This window comes from Poromitra crassiceps (genome assembly GCF_964638095.1).
Source record: "Poromitra crassiceps genome assembly, chromosome: 11".
NCBI lineage: Eukaryota > Metazoa > Chordata > Actinopteri > Beryciformes > Melamphaidae > Poromitra > Poromitra crassiceps.
The window spans coordinates 45,368,865-45,390,071 of NC_139643.1; the positions used below are offsets into that span (position 1 = coordinate 45,368,865).

General features: G+C 45.1%; 1 protein-coding gene across 1 annotated transcript; it reads left to right on the plus strand.

Annotated features, from left to right (window-relative positions):
- Positions 1-1,027: 1,027 nt before the first annotated feature.
- On the plus strand, positions 1,028-13,903 carry LOC310785052 (glycogen synthase kinase-3 beta-like; the record flags this gene model as incomplete). The annotated part of the gene is made up of 10 exons (XM_083646047.1): positions 1,028-1,214; positions 4,436-4,521; positions 6,292-6,393; positions 6,719-6,802; positions 9,613-9,723; positions 10,737-10,867; positions 11,747-11,951; positions 12,272-12,367; positions 12,865-13,051; positions 13,842-13,903. The coding sequence occupies 10 exons, from the start codon at positions 1,028-1,030 to the stop codon at positions 13,901-13,903; spliced, it is 1,251 nt and encodes a 416-aa protein (XP_083502173.1).
- Positions 13,904-21,207: the final 7,304 nt, after the last annotated feature.

Here is a 21,207-nt window from a genome sequence, read left to right on the forward strand (position 1 = left end):
GAGTGAGTCTGGGTCACCTCATGGGTGCTGTGGGTGGTCCCAGGATTGAGAGCTTTCCGATACGTTTCAGTATTACCCCCCCCCCCCATTATGGTAGCATAAACATATTTTTTTATTTTAATATTGTTTGGATTATGATAGATCAGTGGTTCTCAACCTGTGGTACATGCCTACATGGGGCTCCTTCCCTCTCATACTTTTATACTATTTATATACTTCACACATGTATATAGGCTACTTTTATATCAACCCCCAGTCCCCACCCACCCCGCCCTTAGGTTTAGTCATGAACCAATGACAGCGCAGACACTTTTCACAATCATGTCAGTTCCACTTAGCAGCTATCATCACCTAAACTGTGCTGTTGATATGACAGGAAGACAGCTGATTTGAGATGGTGCTGCTGGACTCATGTACATTGTATATATAGGCTACATTGATTTGATTGCACTTGCAACACTGTGATTGTCTCTAGTTATCTTTCCTACTTCTTTATCTCTGTATATTGACCTGACCGCTACGCTGCATACAGACACTAAGACAAATCCCTTGTATGTAACTTGCATACTGTGGCAATAAGAGTGATTCTGATTCTGCCATGCAGGAGGTTCCTGGATCATGTGATGGCTGTAACTGGAAAATATATTACACTGAAGCTTTTGATAAGCGAGTCTGGGTGACAGTATGGTCAATATTATGAATTGGAGTACTTTGGGAGGACAGTTAATTTTCTTCTTCTTTTCCCCCCACTGTAAATAATGTGTAGTGTGTGAACTACTAGAATTCAGAAGGTGGCGGTAATGCACTAAAACGGTTTGCCAACCACCGCCATGAAACTCAGTAGAAGAAGAAGAAGCTATCATCATCATCATCACCAGCAGCAGCAGCAGTCAGCGGCATCGGGAGCGCTATCTCTCTCTCTGTTTTCCTTTCCAAGATAACTCGCTGTCACTTATTCATAATCGATAGTCACTTTGGCCGAAAATAGTGAAGCCACCCCCGCCGCCCCCTGACCCTGCACAGAGATATGAGCGGCAGCGGGCGGCCCAGGACCAGCTCGTTTGCTGAGCCGCCAGGTGTCTCGTCCGCCGCCGCCGCAGTGTCCAGCGCCGGGCCAGCCGCTGCCGTGGGGAGCAGCACAGGAAAGGCCGGGGTCCCACAGCAGGCCTCGGGCAGCAGCTCGTCAGGAGGATGCTCCAACCTCAAGCTTCCCAGTAGGTTCTACTACCCGTCAGTTTGCTGTTGCTGCACCCTGTCTTTCCAGCTACCCGTCAGTTTAACCCCCACAACAATGCCAGTGTTATTTATTACAACATAAAGGAAAGTCCTTACTGCACTCCTTTTGCTGGCTAACCAACTAGCTAACGTTAGCGTGCTAGCTAGCTATAGCCACTTTTGTATGTGTTCTGGCTCCTGATCCACCGCTACCCGATCACTGTTGCCCCTGTGTAACGTTCGCCAATTTGACGGATAACCTGACTGGGGTTATTAAGTGTCACTTTGATTTGACTGTCTGCCAGTGTGCTAAATGCGAGTCTGCAATGACATGTGCTCTCTGTTGTTCCTTGTAGCTAAGCTAGACTCAAATACAACTTGAATGAGCACTGCATCCAGTGTTGCTTTGTGAGTGCACTGCAGCAGGCAGGCAGCAGCTAACGCTACCTGGCTTGCCTGGTGAGGGCTCTGGGCGGAAAGTTGTCACTAGTAGTGGGGCAAGGCTCAGCTGCAGGTGGCTGACGCCTGAAGGGTGAAGTGATGCACTGCTGGCTTGGATGCCGTCTGAACCATGGTGACAGGTGTAAGCAGGGAACCGCGCGTGTGTGTATTCTTCATCCTAACCGTATCATCCATTAGCAGCAGGTAGTGGTGTGTGACTTTGTTATTAAAGCCCAGAGCCGATGGGAGGTCATCGTCAGTTCAAAGGAGTGTAGAGAGTGTAGTCTACCCTCTCCCTTGCAGCAGAGCAGTCAGTTCAAAGGAGTGTAGAGAGTGTAGTCTACCCTCTCCCTTGCAGCAGAGCAGCAGACCCTGCCCGAGGCCTTTGAAGCCCGAATGTTTCCTTTGGAAAACCAGCCTGATATCTCCAACTTGACTGTGTGCAGAAAAAAATGTCAACACACCAGGAGGCATACAAATAAAGGAAGACAGCGAGATGGACAGAGACAGGCTTCTCCATAATCTAATAAACCATAATCTAGACCTGAGAAAAATGTTGCAGTTACACGGCACATTACCCCTGCTCTAGTCACCAGCCTATCAGAACACTTTAGCTTGTTGAAGCAACAGATACCCACCAATGATAGGGAGGGAAAATCAGTGCTAGGTTTGATTTTTCATTAAGAGAAGCACTGCTGGTATCCATATTGTTGCAAATGAGTATCCGTTTCAAATTTTTAATATTGATCATCAATCGAGCACTGCAGGAAGGAGTCCGGAAGTAGCGCTTGGGTTCATCGGGGGAAAAGTGAATGGGGATTTCACTTAAATGCATAAAATAAGGTCTGTGGTTAAAAGTTTATGGGAGCGCAAATTTCGGTTCAGCAGGATAATCTTCACAAACGTGAATATCTTTTATGACTATTTTATGCTTTGTCTCTCCACACTTTTGAAACCTTCTCTCGACAGATATGACATCTTTGGCGACAGAAAAAAAAGTGTCTCTACACTTTTCTTTGTTTGTTTGAATGTTATGTCATATTTTGTCGCGCACTGTGATTGGCTCGAGCGAGACAGTTCCGTTGGTTGCCGCAACTACTTCTTCCTGAAAACGTGCGGCAAGTAAAAAAACTGTGGTTAAGATCAGGGTTAGGGAGTGAAAAAAGCTCAGCTCAGGTTGTGCTTGGGCTAGTCGTGGCTTACTGGCCGTTCACACCATACAACGCTCAACCTAAGCTGAACTAGAGCTGTCACTTTTTCCAAAAATAAAGTTCGAAAGAACTTTTAATTGACCCGCAATTTGTTTGAATATATCCGAAGTTAAATGGTTAATTTCCCTGGTCAAACCTCACACATTTTTAACAAGCATTTCTCTTATTTTAAAACATTAGGGTTATGCAAGTACAACAATTTGGTTAGGGTATGGTGGTCGTGGTTAAATAAGAAAACCCCAGCCCTAATCTTAACCACATCTTTTTTTACATTTTCAGGAAGAAGCAGTTGCGCTGACCAATCAAATGAGTTTGGGGCGTGGTTTCATCTGAACTTGGTTGGGAAAAGTATACACGCTGCCCGGCCAGCAGCTGTCCTCCCCGGTGGAAAGAGACACAGGGCTCGCTGTGGAGATGTTTTTAAACTGATTTTAACTCAGAGGAAGGTGGACATTTTACAGCAGTTAACAAACCGTTCGTGCTCAGAGTGCAGCCGAGGGGAGAGACGCCATTGCTGCGGGAGGGGCCGGCTCGCTGTTGCCATGGAGACGGCTTTTGCCGAAAGTATAAATAAAATATGTCGAGCGCCCTACCATGAATAAGGCTTTACTGTGTGTGTATTGGATATATGAACACACAACACACACACACACACACACACACACACATTAACGCCAGGCCATGCAGCTCTGGTTGTAAGAGTGCCAAATCAATAAGTGCATTGTTGCATTGTGGGTAAACAAAGCGTTAGCTGTCATGCTAGGCTGCTTATGTGAACATGGACAGGACGATGGTGATACAGCATGATGACAGCTAGCCTAGCAAAAGGCTGCTCCATTATTTAAGCACTCAGTGTAGGATTCTGACTTTTCCAGCCGCAGGCCACATTGGCTAAGAGATCCCCGAATTCACTAATCACTAATCACTAGCCTCTTTCACTCCTTCCTTAGCTAGCCCAAAGGATAGAAATCCCCAGATGGTGGTTGGTTAACTTGTAAGGCGGTTGTTAAAATAGAAAATCCACAACCACAATTAACCAGCACCTGGCTGGTGTTAATTTCAAACCCTGCTACATATGGACAAAGAAATCAACTTTGCAATGCAAATCTATGCACCGAGTGCGACGCTTTTTAGAAAATAGTGTTTTCCATGAAGACCAGCACCATGCTTCCTGCGACACATGCGCCAGCTGCTTCTTTTCACCTGACAGCGGGGAGCTTCAGGGCGTAGCACGTGGGAGGATCACGCTATTCCCACCAGTTCCCTTCCATCCCAAACAGGCGCCCGACCGACCAGAGGAGGGACTGCTAAGATTTCCTGCTTTTCTCCATTTCATATCATTAGAAAATTAATACTTTGTTGTTGTTTTGTTCTGCTGGTCAGGTCAGACTTAAGTAAGACTTAAGAATCTTTTTGGGTTCTGGTAAAAACATTTTTTTTTATAGAGAATAAACGATTAATCACTTAATTAAAAAAATAATCAATAATGAAAATGATTATTAGTTACATCCATAATTACAGTACATTCCCCGACCTTATTATTGACTTTGTTCTTTCTTGTTGCCTAGGAGACAGTGGGAAGGTGACGACGGTTGTGGCCACACCCGGGCAGGGACCGGACCGCCCCCAGGAAGTCTCTTACACCGACATCAAGGTGAGCAGGGAAAGAAAACCTGGGCCCCGTTCCAATACCCATACTTGTACTTCTTTCTTGTACTATGTACTGCCGCTGCCCTCACAAAGTATGGATTGTAGTGTGCAGCATGCATGCAAAATGCATACTATTGGGACACACTACATCTGTCGTCACGTGAGCTTCCTGAACTCCGACCTCTTGCTCACTTCCGCCGACGTCCGCAGCGCCACATTTGAGTTTTTTTTTTTTTTTTTTTTTTTTTTTAATTCAATAAACAAAGTCTGGCAGTAACAAACAGTACATTATACAAAAAATTCAGACTAAACATTTACAAAATTGGAACAGACAATCAAATAAATAAAATAAATAAAGCAAAAACATTAAGTCAGAGTTCTAAACAGGAATCAATATATGCATGTTTTGGTACACACCATGCTTGTTTGGTTTTAACATATTTCAAGGCTTTCTTAAAGTTAATTATCTCATTCATGAACACGCAGCTCAGTCAGTGCGACGTAACTCCAGTAGGTGGCGGTAATGCACAAAAAGTTGTTTGCCAACCGCCATAAAACATTAGAAGAAGAAGAAGACATAACTTCCTGCTGCGCAAAGGATTGTGGGGAAGATTGGCTGGTGAAGCATGCATCGATGCATACTCCAAAATAGGAGCTGATGTAGTACAACATCCTGGTACTCTTGGCATACTGCATCTGACATACTATGTATTGGGACATACTAAATCTTTTTTTGCCTACTAAATAGTATGGAAGTATGGGTATTGGAACGGGGCCCTGGGGTCCATCTCATTTCTCTTAATTGCATCCACTTTTCACCGCACTTCTGTCCTCCCCTCTTAGCCCCTCCCACCGAGGAGGGATGGAGGAAAGTCTGCAGCAGCACAAAGAGTCTGACAACCTGTAAACACGGTTCTTCCTGGCTCAAAGTGAGATGGAGGTGGTATTAGAACCCGACCGATATGGGATTTTTAAGACCGATACCGATTTTGGTGGGGGAATGTTCACCTTACGCGGCCAATATAATGTTGTTGTTTTTTTAGTTGGAATGAAAATAGACGTTTTCTATTTAGATTGTGCACCGATTTGACTATGCAAATGTACTCGGAAGGCTGCTTTTTTAAACAAATAACTTTATTAATGAATAAATATATTAATACATTAAAGAATCGTGGGAGCACAGTGGCGCAGTGATAGCGCTGTCGCCTCACAGCAAGAAGGTCCTGGGTTCGATTCCCGCCTGGGGCGCTGAGGGTGTGTCCCCATTCCCATGTCCTCGGTGCCTACGGCCCAGGTGGGCTATCTCGTCTAAAGGGCCTTTCTGTGTGGAGTTTGCATGTTCTCCCCGTGCTCCCCTGGGGTTTCCTCCCCCCCCCGCTAAAAACATGCACAAAAATAATAATAAGAACATTAAATTGTCAACACATCGGTGTAATGGCGCAATTACAGAAATCCAACGCTTGTTAGAAAATAGTGTTTTCCATGAAGACACCTGTCCTGAGGTTTGTCAAGAGCTGGAGGTGGCGTGAAATCTGACGGAGGTGTCCACCTCCGAATTCTCTATGCCAGGAAAAGCCCTGTGCAAGGAGAAATGAAACGAGGAAATGTGCGGCTAGAGAAATAAGACGTCCTTTAAATTCCTCCTGAAGCCTCACGTGAAGCGGCGTCCGATGACGGTGGCAGCAGGACCACAGCTTCACCTGATGAGATGGTGTTTGTTTTCCTGAGGCCTGCGGCGTCTCTCACTGCTCCTCCTTCCATGAAAACCTCTTAGGTGATTGGTAACGGCTCGTTTGGCGTTGTGTACCAAGCTCGTCTCATCGACAGCCAAGAGATGGTGGCCATCAAGAAGGTCCTGCAGGACAAGAGGTTCAAAGTAAGTCTATGTCATAATAATATCATTATAATTGTCTGCTCATCTGTCTACTCACTTTCTTATGAGCGCCTTAAAAAAGATGAACTCATCACTACATGTGTGACTTTTTGGGAATTTCCCCCCATATTGGTTTCTTTTGAGGTAACCTTTGTGAGAGAATTTATCTGTTTTTAATATTCCAATGAAGGTAGTTCTTGGCCAAAATGTTACTTGACTACATTTTGTTATGTATGGTGAGATGTATTTTCCTGTCTCTCAAAGTTCTTCTGTTATTTTTTTACTTGATTTCTCGCCTACGATTTCTTGTCCTTTCTTGTCTGTGTAGAATCGGGAACTACAGATCATGAGGAAGCTGGACCACTGCAACATTGTCAGACTACGCTACTTTTTCTACTCCAGCGGCGAGAAGGTACAGGACTTCATTTTAAGTAGCACTTTCTGACTTGATTGTTCTAGTGAGTGGGGGGGGAAATGACTTGTAGTCTGTTAAAGCCCACATTTAAAAAAATATATGAGTAAGACAGCACAACACGTTAAGGGCAGTTTAGACTAGAGTACAGTGATTAATGATCGCCCGACGAGCAACGCTGAACGTTAATTATCGCTGGTCGCTCATAAAAAGTATAAACACTAGGCGATAGGAGAACGCGTCGCAGAGTTTCATTTAATTTGCTTCGTTTTCATTATCTCTCAAGACATGAAGGTAGAAAAACAACAGCGAGCACTACTCTCTTGAGCCAGCGATGGGGTCAAAGTTGAATCCAAATGAAGTCTTGATGATGGTCGCAACCATCATGGCAAAGATGCCATATCGCCCGTCGCTGGAAGTATAAACATATATCGTTGCCACTGACGATGGAATATGATCATGGTCGGTGGCAACCACCATAAATCGCTGTAGAATAAGCTGCCCTTTACAATGATGCTCAGGTTCTACATGAAGAGAAAACGGAGCTGTTGTCTGTCATTGTTAAAGGAGATTAGTACTGTGGAAGAGAACGATATGGAATAATGCACCAGTCCAGATGCAGAGTCAAAAATGTCAACACTGAAAAAGGGAAGGAGTCCTCCATTGCCTTTTATTGGCTGCTATTCACCTTATCATTTGCCCATATCAGGACGCTTCTGCATTACGTCATTTTGTAATCGTTCTTCCGTTTTAGACCCGGAAGTAGATTACTCCCACCTTTATCATTTTTATTGTTAGACTTGCCAAAAAGCTGTTTTCAAACACAAAAAAAAAACTAAAGTTTTAATATTTTTTCGGACGAGAACGTAACATTCCAAATATGTGACCAGTTTGTCAGAATAACGCCTATTTGGACATTTTTAAGGAGCAGCGAGGAGCGCTGGCTGTGTGACCGGTCGGACTAGCTAGTATCTGTCAACCGCTACTGTCTACATGCTTTTGTAACTAACGTTAAATGCCGACAGGATACAGCCATCGGCTCCTCCCAGCAGTATGTCTGAAGCCACAGTGTAGCTTCTGAATTTTGCCAAACTTCATTCATAGTTTACAGTTTATCGATGTTTACCGGCCGGCCGGCTAACGCTGAACCGGAAGAACAAATACAATTGCGTCTTACACGGAAGAGAAAAAGTGGGCGTGGCAACATAAGGTGAATAGACCCTCTTTGGGTTGAAATGTTGCACACGTAAAGCTTACTGGAAGCAAGATCCAATAGTGTTTTCCTTCTGTTTTTGAGATGGGACTTATGGCTGGCCATGTGTGTACAGACCACTCACTCTCATCTTTCAACCCTATCTCTGAACCTGACTTATGCTCCATAGTCAACAGCATGAAACCCACAACCTGCGCCCTCGACCCCATCCCCTCCTCCCTTGTTAAGGCGTGCCTCCCTTCACTCTCCCCACTCATTACCAACATAATCAATTCCTCCCTGTCCACCGGCCTCGTCCCCCACTCCCTCAAGCTTGCTACCATCACTCCCATACTGAAAAAACCCGGCCTTGATCACAACATCCCCAACAACTTCCGTCCCATCTCCAACCTCCCCTTTCTGTCCAAAATCCTCGAGCGAGTTGTCGCCTCACAAATCAAATCCCATCTTGACTCCAACAACCTGTACGAACCCTTCCAATCTGGCTTCCGCTCAAAACACAGTACTGAAACTGCCCTTCTGAAAATCACCAACGACATACTCCTCTCTGCTGACTCCGGCTCCCTCACCATCCTCATCCTCCTAGACCTCACAGCTGCTTTTGACACCATAAACCACTCCATCCTCCTCTCCCGTCTTCAGCACTCCATTGGCATCACCGACACCGTCCTCTCCTGGCTCACCTCATACCTCTCTGACCGTCACCAATACATCTCCATCAACAACTGCCAATCCTCCACCGCCCCAGTCATCCACGGTGTCCCCCAAGGTTCAGTGCTCGGTCCCCTACTCTTCATCCTGTACATCCTCCCCCTTGGTCACATCCTCCGCCGCCACGGCCTCCGTTTCCACTGCTACGCCGACGACACTCAACTATACCTCTCCTCCAAAACCATCACTCCAGCCACCCACTCCACCCTCTCCGCCTGCCTTACCGACATAAAATCCTGGATGCATATCCCCCCTGTCCTTCATGACCTCCACTGGCTCCCAGTCAAACATAGGATCAACTTTAAAATACTACTCATCACTTACAAAGCCCTAAACAACCTGCCCCCCCCTACCTCTCTGATCTCCTCCCCCGCCACGCCCCCACTCGCAGCCTCAGGTCTGGAGACACAAACTGCTTGAGGATCCCCTGGACCAAGCTCCGGACCTGGGGCGACAGGGCCTTCTCAGTCGCTGCACCCTCCCTCTGGAACACTATCCCCATCCACATCCGTCAAGCAAACACCCTACCATCTTTCAAACAGGCCCTCAAAACCCACCTCTTCACACTCGCCTTCACCTGCTAACCCCATCTCTTATTTCTTATTTCTATTTATTTTCCTATTACAATTACAAATGTATAAATGATTTTACTCTGTGTGTAAAGCGACTTTGAGTACTTAGAAAAGCGCTATATAAATTGAATGTATTATTATTATTATTATTAGTATGTGCATGTGTGTCTGTGTGACCCTTCAGCCCTTGGTATCACTCTACAATGCAAAAGGCCTACATGTCAACATCCATTCTTAGGAAAGATGATGTTCAAGCACTTAGTCCACTGTTTTTTTCTAATTCTTTCACTCTTATTTCTGTTTGTCCCGTGCAGAAAGATGAGGTGTACCTCAACCTGGTGCTGGACTTCGTCCCTGAGACCGTCTACAGGGTCGCCAGACATTTTAACAAGGCCAAGAGCATCATTCCTATCGTATATGTTAAGGTAATATCCCTCTTTAACACAACCCCCAGCCACCGTAGCTTTTTCCTTTTGCTGCACATTTGTGCAGTTAGTTTTTTCATCCATGTACTGAATTAATTCGGAAGCCAGTCGCCTTTTTTGAAAAGGGGAATCACTTTGGCCTTTTATCAAATCAAATGGAAAAATCAACAGAAAGGTTAAACGTGTGTGTGATGGGAGGGGCTATGAGAACTGCAGAGTCTGTCAGAAAGGCGTGATTTCTAACCCCACATAGGATAAGCAATAACCACGCCCTGTGGCGCCGGGATTGGCCAGGAGCAACACTGGAGGGTACTGTACGCAGCCCAGCGATTTCATGAACCAACTGAATAGCTCTTGAGAACGGACAGCGATTTCGAGAGCGGACATTGAGAGCGGACATTGAAATGAATTAATTATGGTCACCTTAGCATAGTAATAATAATAATAAGCATAATAATTGTAATCTACACAATGTACACAATCTACAAAAACATGCAATAATATAAACAGTGTTGTGTTCACGTTCATAGCTCATATAATATAATGTATCATATCGTTAATTTCAAGCTCAATTCTTACCCAGAGAAAAGGTACAGCACTGAAAATGTAACAAGCAATAGTTTTTTAAACATCTTTATTTTAAAAGATGAAAAACCCCAGGTGCTTTAGTCCCAAGCTTCAATGCTCCTGGCCAATCCCAGCGCCACAGGGCGTGGTTATTGCTTATCCTATGTGGGGTTAGAAATCACGCGTCAGAAAGAGAGGAGAGATCCCGTCCAGACCAGTTGACTTGGAGCAATTCAGCTCTGAAAGTTTCTTAGCCACTGTAACCTTTTCAAGAGAAAAAGAGTTAGGTTGAACACCTAGTTTGGCATAAAATAAAAGACTTAACCCGATCAATCCCAAAAGTCCCAGGGAAAGTTGGTAAGTTACTGACCAGCCTCATGTACCAGTTGTTCTTGATGTTGACAGTGTGAGTGTGGATAGCTGACCTGGTGTTGTGACCTCCTCAGGTGTACATGTACCAGCTGTTCCGCAGTCTGGCTTATATCCATTCCCAGGGTGTGTGTCACAGAGACATCAAACCCCAGAACCTGCTCGTCGACCCAGAAACGGCCATCCTCAAGCTGTGCGACTTTGGAAGGTAAGCTGCATAAAGGGATGTTGTTCCTCCACACAGACTGAAGGGGGGGGGGGGGGGGTGCCAGTACCACGTCTCCACTGCTGATTCAGAGGAACAAACTTTAAGTAAGATTGATACCAAGTACCGATGATCTGCTGTCGTTTCTGAACAGTGTCGACTCACGCCATTCATTTGAGGTCATTGGGAAATCATCCTTCTCCATGTTTTATGGTGTATATAAAATACTCTACTTTGAATAATAATTTGTGTCTGAAGGTTTTTCACCACAAAAAAAATTGTAAATTATCTTGTTAAACTCCCTAGAATGACCTCTCAGCCCCCCCCCCCCCCCCCCTTCTCCCTCATTTTAAAATCCAAACCACTCAGGGTTATCTAGAACCTAAGTAGCCAATCACAGCATACAACACTGGCTTTCAACACATTACAAGCAGCTTTGATGCATTCTGTATTCCAATATGGCAGACAACAACTCTGATCTGATCTTGACGGGGATAGTTTTTTCGGGACGACTTGCTCAGGTCAAGCCTTTCACAGAGTATTTCTAGTGTAAGAGGAGAACAATAAACCCTGAAGCTTTTAAAACCGTTTTCTCTAGAATAATTACATTTTTTCTTTCTTTCCCTGACCAACTTTAGCCATTAGAGGTGTCCCAAAAAAACGACATAATTGTATACACTTTATTCTGCTTTCATGCCATAATGTGCTACACCACATTTCTTAGCACACAGCGGACTGAAGTAGATCCTGAGATCCCCCTATGTACTGAATCGAGAATCGATATTGAATCATGAGATACATTACCCAAAGATCCACACCCCTACCAGCCCTTCTTTGCGTTAACCTTTTTGTCGTTTAATCTGCTTTCCTCTGTTTCCCCAGCGCCAAGCAGCTGGTCCGCGGCGAACCCAACGTGTCGTACATCTGCTCGCGGTATTATCGCGCCCCTGAGCTCATTTTTGGCGCCACAGACTATACGGCAAACATCGACATCTGGTCAGCGGGCTGCGTGCTGGCCGAACTGCTGCTCGGACAACCCATATTCCCTGGTGACAGCGGGGTGGACCAGCTAGTAGAGATTATCAAGGTAAAACAAGTGGAGGTATAGGGTTGTGTGTGTGTGTGTGTGTGTGTGTGTGTGTGTGTGTTTGTGTGTGTGTGTGTGTGTGTGTGTGTGTGTGTGTGTGACAGGTATCTTTGTGAATGAAGTGATGAGTGTGTTTTGCTGGGCAGTTGTCGACGGAGATGATCAAGGTAAGAGAGATGTGTGTTACGATATTCACTGGACTTGTACTATATTTTCTACTATTACTGGCTGGTAGCACGACTAGTGTCAGTCAGGGGCCTAGATGTCCTGTGTGTGTGATTACTGCTCAGACTCCTCCCTCCTCCCTCCTCCACTTTCAGGTGCTGGGAACCCCGACGAGGGAACAGATCCGGGAGATGAACCCAAACTACACAGAATTCAAGTTCCCTCAGATCAAAGCCCACCCATGGACCAAGGTGAATGCTTGGATGTCGCCTGATAGTCAGTGATGCTACGCAGGCCTGCGATGTCTGGAGAAGTGCTGTTACAATTGAATGAATTTGATTGTGTCGGGGTTTTGAAGTCCTTTAATTGGATAAGAGAGTCTGAAAACATATGGGGGGGGGGGGCTTGTTCTGTCCTAACTTTTCCAACATTTGACGACACACTTTTATGTGGGTGGAAGTCTACAATTGTTGCATATTTCACTGTAATCTTTATAAAGCTATTGTTGTTTGTTTGGGTGGTTTAGCGGTTAGGGGTAGGTTTACCTCCATTCAAATGTATTTGCTGTGTTGTTGCCTAAAGTGCCATAAGGCTGAATGGCCCACACCATTGTGCTTTGCATTGTGCTTGTATGAGTCTGGACAGACATGGATGTAGATGATGGATGTATGCCTGTTGTTGGCTATGCGCCGTTTCTAACTTGATGAGCTGGCAGAAGTGTGGTGTTTTAAATGTAGCTCTCCCTCAGGTGTTTAAGCCCCGCACCCCTCCGGAGGCCATCGCCCTGTGCTCTCGGCTGCTGGAGTACACTCCAGCCACGCGCCTCTCCCCGCTCCAGGCCTGTTCGCACGCCTTCTTCGACGAGCTGCGCCAGCCCAACGCACGGCTGCCCAGCGGCCGAGAGCTGCCCATGCTCTTCAACTTCAGCACCACGGGTACACACACACACACAGAGAGACTTGTGCACACACACACACGCGCACACACACAGAAATGAACGTCCAGGGGGCTGGCAGGAAACAAATCTAGACTAATTAGAGCCATATTATTTCAGCAATGCAGAAAACATGGACAGAATCACAGAATTTGGTCATAACAAAATTGAATCAACTGTAAAACATGGAATATTGCTGAATTTTCCATTTTGGCTTAAATTGTAAAAAAAAAAAAAAGCGGAATTATTGTAGTAACCTATTTCATAAAAGTAAAATAGGCCTAGAGGTATAATTCCGTTTTCGGAATTATACGCTGGGGCCCTAATTGGACAAAATCCAACCGCGCGGAAATATTTCAACCACGGGAAAAGATTTAATGTTACAGGGCTCAAATTACAGTCGCTCAATGTGACCACTTATGGTCGTTCTGGGTAAAAAATATATTTTCTTTGACGTTTGTATCATCTCTATAAAAACTATATTAAATGAAAATACAGACACTTTTATGAAAAGTCATGGACCAGGAGGATTGTACTTTTTTATTCAACAAAGGTATTACACATATAAATCTCCAAAAGGTCAAAATGACCACCGTGGTCTAGTGTTCTAGTGTTCACAGTACTTTTCTTTTTGTTTAATACTAAATTCTGCTTGGCCACTGAATGCATTTTGAAGTCTGTTATTTCTGACTGCTCTCTCCCCCCTCCCCTCCTGTCCCCTCCCCCTCCTCTAACCTCCCCTCCCCTCCCCTCCTGTCCTCTCTCCTCTCCTCTCCTCTCCTCTCCTCCAGATGGTACCGGTTCGGATTCGTCTCAACACAGTTCAGTACCAGGTTCTCTTAGCAGCATCTGAAGCAGCCCCTCAACCAGTCTGCCTGCCAGCCTGACCCTTAAAACACACACACACACACACACACACACACACACACACACACACACACACACACACACACACACACACACACACACACACACACAGAGTACTGCATTCCTCCATGCTGCTTGCTCTCTTAGGTTACAGACATCTGTTTTTGTACTGTACAGGAATTGAACAAACATGACTTCTTTAGCTGTCAGGGAAACTAGAACGCATCGCAATGGCGGGAGATTGTTGTGTACACACACACACACACACACACATACAGTACACATACACACACAGTTGTCTTGGTGCTGCTAGGGTGGTATATGAAGGTTCACTAGTGGGGGCGGGTCCTCTGTAGTATAACCTTTTTTTTATTGACATTTTTCTTCTTTTTATTTGTGTTTATTTATTTATTTGACAAATTGAAAGCGTCGTCATGGTGATCACACGGCATTTTTCCTCTAGAGGTTTTTTCTTCTTCTCCACTTTGTGTGTTTTCAGTGTTTTTACAAAATGTGTTAGTGAGCGGTGGACTCCACACTGCCAGATGGGGGCGGTAGTGAGGGCTGATCAGGTGATCAGGTTCAAATAAATCCTCATTCATTGCAAAGAGCATGGAAGGATTAAAAGTTAAAAGTTCTTTGTTCATTGTTCAACTCAGGGCAGAAGAAGAAGAAGAGCAGCTGCAGGAAGTGGAAACAGCCACATGATCTTACCAACCCAATCTGATCTTTAGGATCCAATATACCTCCAGACAATGGGTGGTGGTAACCTGCCAGAGTGGCTGCTAGAGTAGCTCACAGCTAGTGTTTATCAGCGTTTGACTGGGCACATTCATTATCAGTCACTGCGAAATTACCATCTACTGTCAGGTATCTACCCGTTTTCTTTTCTTTCCTCTGTTCTAAATACATAGTCAAATGGTCCTCTTGATGGTAAGTTAGTTTAAAACAAGTTTCCGCAGTTGTCGATGTCGACAAACATTAATCTCTTTTATGCCTTTTTGAAGCGTTTTTCAAAAGTCATAAAAGTCATTCATGTTTATGAAGATTATCATGCTGAACCCAAATTCGCGCCCCCACAAACTTGTTAACCACACAGACCTTATTTGATGCATTCAAGTGAAATCCCCATGTTAAACCCCTATAGACTTTTCCCCCTGATAAACCCAAGCGCTACTTCGGGACTCATTCCTACGGTGCTCTATTCACCCATTTTGTGTCTAAAAGGCAGGAAGTAACACAGGTGCAAGCAAAACCTTAACGAGGGGCCCAGCACTGGAACACCTAAATGGATTGGAAGTTGGAAACCCTTGTTAAGGTTTTGCTTGCACCTGTGTTACTTCCTGCCTTTTAGACAGACAAAATGGGTGAATTGGGTGGGAAGTGAAAAGGGTAGAACTAACTTCAGTAAGTGTGAGCCCTGACTGCTCACAGTCAGTGCTTAGTTTCCCAACCATTCTTGAATGGGAATTCCACAAAAATTTGCTTTTTTGGGGGGGTAAAAAACTAAACTGATTGAGGTTTGTGTTATGAGCTTTCAAGACAAAAGGAAAACGCTCTCTCCTGACATCCTAGATGAGATAGTTGAAAGACAGTTTTCTATACAACCATTTAATCCCCTGCCCTGGTTAAACATCTACATTTCCCATTCATTATCAGTCACTGCGAAATTACCATCTACTGTCAGGTATCTACCCGTTTTCTTTTCTTTCCTCTGTTCTAAATACATAGTCAAATGGTCCTCTTGATGGTAAGTTAGTTTAAAACAAGTTTCCGCAGTTGTCGATGTCGACAAACATTAATCTCTTTTATGCCTTTTTGAAGCGTTTTTCAAAAGTCATAAAAGTCATTCATGTTTATGAAGATTATCATGCTGAACCCAAATTCGCGCCCCCACAAACTTGTTAACCACACAGACCTTATTTGATGCATTCAAGTGAAATCCCCATGTTAAACCCCTATAGACTTTTCCCCCTGATAAACCCAAGCGCTACTTCGGGACTCATTCCTACGGTGCTCTATTCACCCATTTTGTGTCTAAAAGGCAGGAAGTAACACAGGTGCAAGCAAAACCTTAACGAGGGGCCCAGCACTGGAACACCTAAATGGATTGGAAGTTGGAAACCCTTGTTAAGGTTTTGCTTGCACCTGTGTTACTTCCTGCCTTTTAGACAGACAAAATGGGTGAATTGGGTGGGAAGTGAAAAGGGTAGAACTAACTTCAGTAAGTGTGAGCCCTGACTGCTCACAGTCAGTGCTTAGTTTCCCAACCATTCTTGAATGGGAATTCCACAAAAATTTGCTTTTTTGGGGGGGTAAAAAACTAAACTGATTGAGGTTTGTGTTATGAGCTTTCAAGACAAAAGGAAAACGCTCTCTCCTGACATCCTAGATGAGATAGTTGAAAGACAGTTTTCTATACAACCATTTAATCCCCTGCCCTGGTTAAACATCTACATTTCCCCCAGTTACTGATGTCACAGGATTACATTTTCATTTATGCTGAGAACTCAAAACTGGAAAAACAGCAGACCTGCTGGTCCTTCAAAATTCTGGAAAAGGTTTGAAAATAGATTCTCCAAATGTAGGTCTTGTCGCCCCCCCCCCCCCCCCCCATGCTGTAACATGTTTCTAGGCCCAGTTTTACTTTTTATTACACTGCCCATTTAAAGTCTCGGGACTAGGTTTTGGTGCAATTCCCCTTTAGCACAAAGGTGGTCCTGTCCTGGAGAAAGACCTTTGTACTCTTACTAAAGTATTCTGTTTGGGGAACCAGAGATAAATGGATGTTGGTCCTTCTGTCCATTTGTCCTTGTGTATTTGACATGTTCAATTATGATTGGTAAAAGATGACCGCTGCTTTTACATACTTTTACATGTATGTATTGTTTTGTCTTTGGACAAGGGGTAGTGGATTATAGATCAGTGCAGGGTGTTGGGAAATGGAGAGGGCTTTGAAACGGTTTATTTCTTCAAGACAAAACAACATGACCACACTGATGTTTGAATACAAATCTTGGTGGGTAATGGACATGTGATTCAGTATCTTCGTGATGCTGAGATGCACACTGAGAGGAAAATGAATGGCTGACTAGTTGTGTGAATAGCAGTCAAAACCAGTGTTGTAGTCAAGTCCCTGCAGTATATCTCGAGTCTGAGTTGAATCTCGAGTCCAAGTCGAGTCCGCATTACCCGAGTTACTGAACATGAGCGTGAGTCCACGTGGAGGTGGAACACGCGTGCCTGCCCTTGCACGAATTTGAATAATGTCACAGTGTTAATACGCCTATTTCAATTCACATGCAGCCAAATCAGCCATATTGTGTCGAAAAGGTAGGAAATAAATCAGGCCAGGCACCAGCAAGACGCTATTATTATTACTATTATTATTGTGCTTGCTGAAAGCAAGGCATCAATCTTTGATCTTCCTATTTTCGATCTGCCAAAAGTTTGGCGCGCACAGTTTTCGCGCCACATAGACCTCAAAATGAGCGGCTCATTGAGGACAGGTGTGCTCTGACTTTGCTAAGGGTTTCGTCAAGCGGTTTGGGCGCTATTCGCCATTAAGCGCCATTTTTTCCCCATTGACTTGCATTGGGTTTCGATAAATCTGGCAAAAGCTTGCATTAAATTAGCTGTATCTCAGAAACCATAATGGCATAGAGCGACCAAAGCTTGTAGGGAGGTTCCCAGAGGGGCCTTTTACTATCCAAGAAAGAATTACACCAATTTACCTGATGGTGGCGCTATACCAGCCCTCTTTACATTTTGGTCCATAACTTTAGGACCGTAGCTTCTACAATCAAAATTATTTCTTCACAGGTTTCCTTGGCTCGCCCCACTTTTACAAATTGCTCTGATCAGCAACAAAAATACTCCTATTGACCTGATGGTGGCACTATAACCACCCTCTTCACGTTTTGGTCCATAACTTTTGAACTGTAGCGTCTACAATCAAACTTCTTCCGCCCCTGGATTCCTTGGCTCCTCCCGCTTCTACTCACATAGGCCCGCCCATAACTACTTAGTCCCCCCAGCTGCATGGGCAGGGACCTTGCAAGGCGGGCAGTGCATGGCGAGGACCGCAAGCACAATTACATTTTCGGTAGGAAATGTAGATCTTCTAGTTACTATTATTATTATTGATCAGAGCAAACAACCCAACAAGCAGCCAACTGGAAGGGTGAACGTCCGGGGCTCTAATCAATGTCTTGCTTGTGTCTGCTTTACTTCCTACCTTTTCTACACAAAATGGCCGATTTGGCTGCATGTGAAATAGCTATCATTATCTTATACCAAATTATTAGGGCCTATTACAAAAATGAACCAAAAAAAAAAGTCTTATCAATTAGCACATCCGAGTCCTCGTCTCCAACTTCCTAGTCCGAATGTATGCTTGAGTCCAGGTCGAGTCACGAGTCCTGAAAATGAGTCCAGGACTCGACAAAAACACTATTTAACACAAACCTGAAGATGAAGCCCATTGGTCGAGGGGCGTGTGCTTGCTCCTGTTATCAGTCAAACGACACAATGTTTCAGTAATCAAGATCATGACTTAATAACGACTGACCTTAATCCTGGGTTGTGTTTGAACGACACGAGAGTGTGTGGGTGTGCCCGCTCCAAATTGCACAGCCTCAACAGCCAGTGTTTTAGGACTAGATCAGTTGATTCTAGTAAACCGTACCAACCACTTGAAAGCTTCTAGTTAAAAGTATTTCTTCCTGTTTCACCATGCTGCTCCACCTGCTGTGTTAGCTACAGCTGTTGGTTTTGAACCTTTTTTTAACGTGCAGGGTTCTGCTGAGGCCCCATGCGTTTTCAATTTTTTATTCTCAGCCTGCTGCTGGTCAGTACAACCGCAGCCTGCTGCTGGTCAGTACAGACACAGCCTGCTGCTGGTCAGTACAGACACAGCCTGCTGCTGGTCAGTACACACACAGCCTGCTGCTGGTCAGTACAACCACAGCCTGCTGCTGGTCAGTACAGTCACAGCCTGCTGCTGGTCAGTACAACCACAGCATGCTGCTGGTCAGTACAGACACAGCCTGCTGCTGGTCAGTACAGACACAGCCTGCTGCTGGTCAGTACAGACACAGCCTGCTGCTGGTCAGTACAACCACAGCCTGCTGCTGGTCAGTACAGTCACAGCCTGCTGCTGGTCAGTACAGTCACAGCCTGCTGCTGGTCAGTACAGACACAGCCTGCTGCTGGTCAGTACAACCACAGCCTGCTGCTGGTCAGTACAGACAGCCTGCTGCTGGTCAGTACAACCACAGCATGCTGCTGGTCAGTACAGACACAGCATGCTGCTGGTCAGTACAACCACAGCCTGCTGCTGGTCAGTACAGACACAGCATGCTGCTGGTCAGTACAGACACAGCCTGCTGCTGGTCAGTACAGACACAGCCTGCTGCTGGTCAGTACAGACACAGCCTGCTGCTGGTCAGTACAGTCAAAGCCTGCTACTGGTCCGCCACTGAGCAGGTCCACTGGAGCCGTTGGGGTTTAGGCGCCTAACTGCTTGTACACACATAAGCGATATTTTCTTTTGCGCCTGGCTGGTCGCTTGGTGCTGCAGCTTTATTGGGTGTCTTGCTGTCTTCCTGTCTTCAATAGGCCTTTTCCACAGCAGACATTTTGTGTTCTAAAGGGCAGGAAGTAGCACAGGTGCACAAAAACATTAATTAGGTTTCCACCTTCCGAGTCCATTTAGGTGTTCCAGTGCTGGGGCCCTAATTAGTGAGTTGCTTGCACCTGTGTTTACCCTGCCTTTTTAGACACAAAATGGCAGCTGTGAAAAAGGCCCATTGGTCGATTCCAAATTGGCCCCTCTTCTCGTCGCTGCCGTCCGCCGCTCATCGCCTTGCAAAGCATGCTGGGATACTTGGCGACGTATCCAATACAAAATTGCTTGTGTGTGCACAAGCCGTTAGTCAAAGAAGGAGAGTGGAGATGTTTTGATTCCCTTTTCCCACTAAGGTTTTCCCAGTTGCCTCTGGGTTTCAACCTGGCATCTTCCCAGTCACAAGTCCTCTTCTGTCTCCGCCCACATTTCTTCTATCTCCGCCCACATTTTGCTTTCTGTTGTTGGCTGGCAATCGCCAGTGACCCAGATCTGCTCTCACAGAAAGCAGGGGTTTTCAAAGTGGGAGGCGCCCCCCCCCCCCCCCAGGGGAACTCCTAGCAGTTTCATGGGAGGCTCAGTGAATGGAAGTGAAAAATATGACATTAGTTGTCAAAGGAGAACACACAGGATATCCTAAATGTGTGTGATTTGGTTAAAGAGATAGTTCAGAGATACAGTAGTTTTGGAGAATTTTACGGTTTTCCCACTTTCCCAGAGTCCGAAACAAATACAAATACATGTCTTCAGACAGACCTTTTTGATGTATTTGATGTAGTCTGAAGTGTGTCAAACAGCAACATCAGGCTATCTTGGCTCAATTTTTTAGTGTCTATGGGATCAAATAATATAATCATGATCCCATATTAGGCATCCAGGAATTGAGCGAGGGGGGCGCCTTTTTCAAGCTTTGTCTGGGGGGGAGGCCCACAGTCTCAGACTTTGAAAACCCCTGGTCTGAAGAATCCAACTAGGCCTGCCCGCTTTGATCGTCCAGGCGCGTAACGGCGCTGCGGTTTACACTTAGAGCTGTCAGATGCCCTGAAGCTATGAAAAGGTGTGAACCCGCCCCACTGCTGCGTCCAGTGACACAAATCAAACGTCTCAGAAACCGTCCTTCCTCCCTCCGTCATACCCTCCCGTCTCCTCTTACCGCACGTGTAAATAATCACAGAATTTTTATTCTCCTCTTTTTACTTTTTATTACACTGTTTATATCATTTCCTCCCCCATTTGTTCAATGAAGCAGTCTTTGTTTCGTTTGTCAGGTTTTGTAAATAACGTCTTTTTGTTTCATGGTGTCTTTACGATCCAAAATGTAAATAGTGGGTGGAAAAAAGAAAAAATCAATCGACTCCTTTTCTTCTCATGTTAGTTGATCTGTCTTCTCTCCTCCTCTCTTCTGTTCCAGTGAGGTTTGTACTAGCTATGTGCTTCATCATTACTTGTCTCTCCTCCTCAGCCATGCCTCTGTAGGACACCAGACTGTTTACTGGACATTTGATCAGTTCTCTTCCTGAATGCTACAAAAATATCATTACCTTAATTACCATCATGTAACATCTAGAATCTAAAGGGATGGTGTGGCTCAGCTGCCTAGGGCATAATCTAGCCTGGGTCTGAATCCGGTCTGAGACCTTTATCACATTATGACACCCAACCCT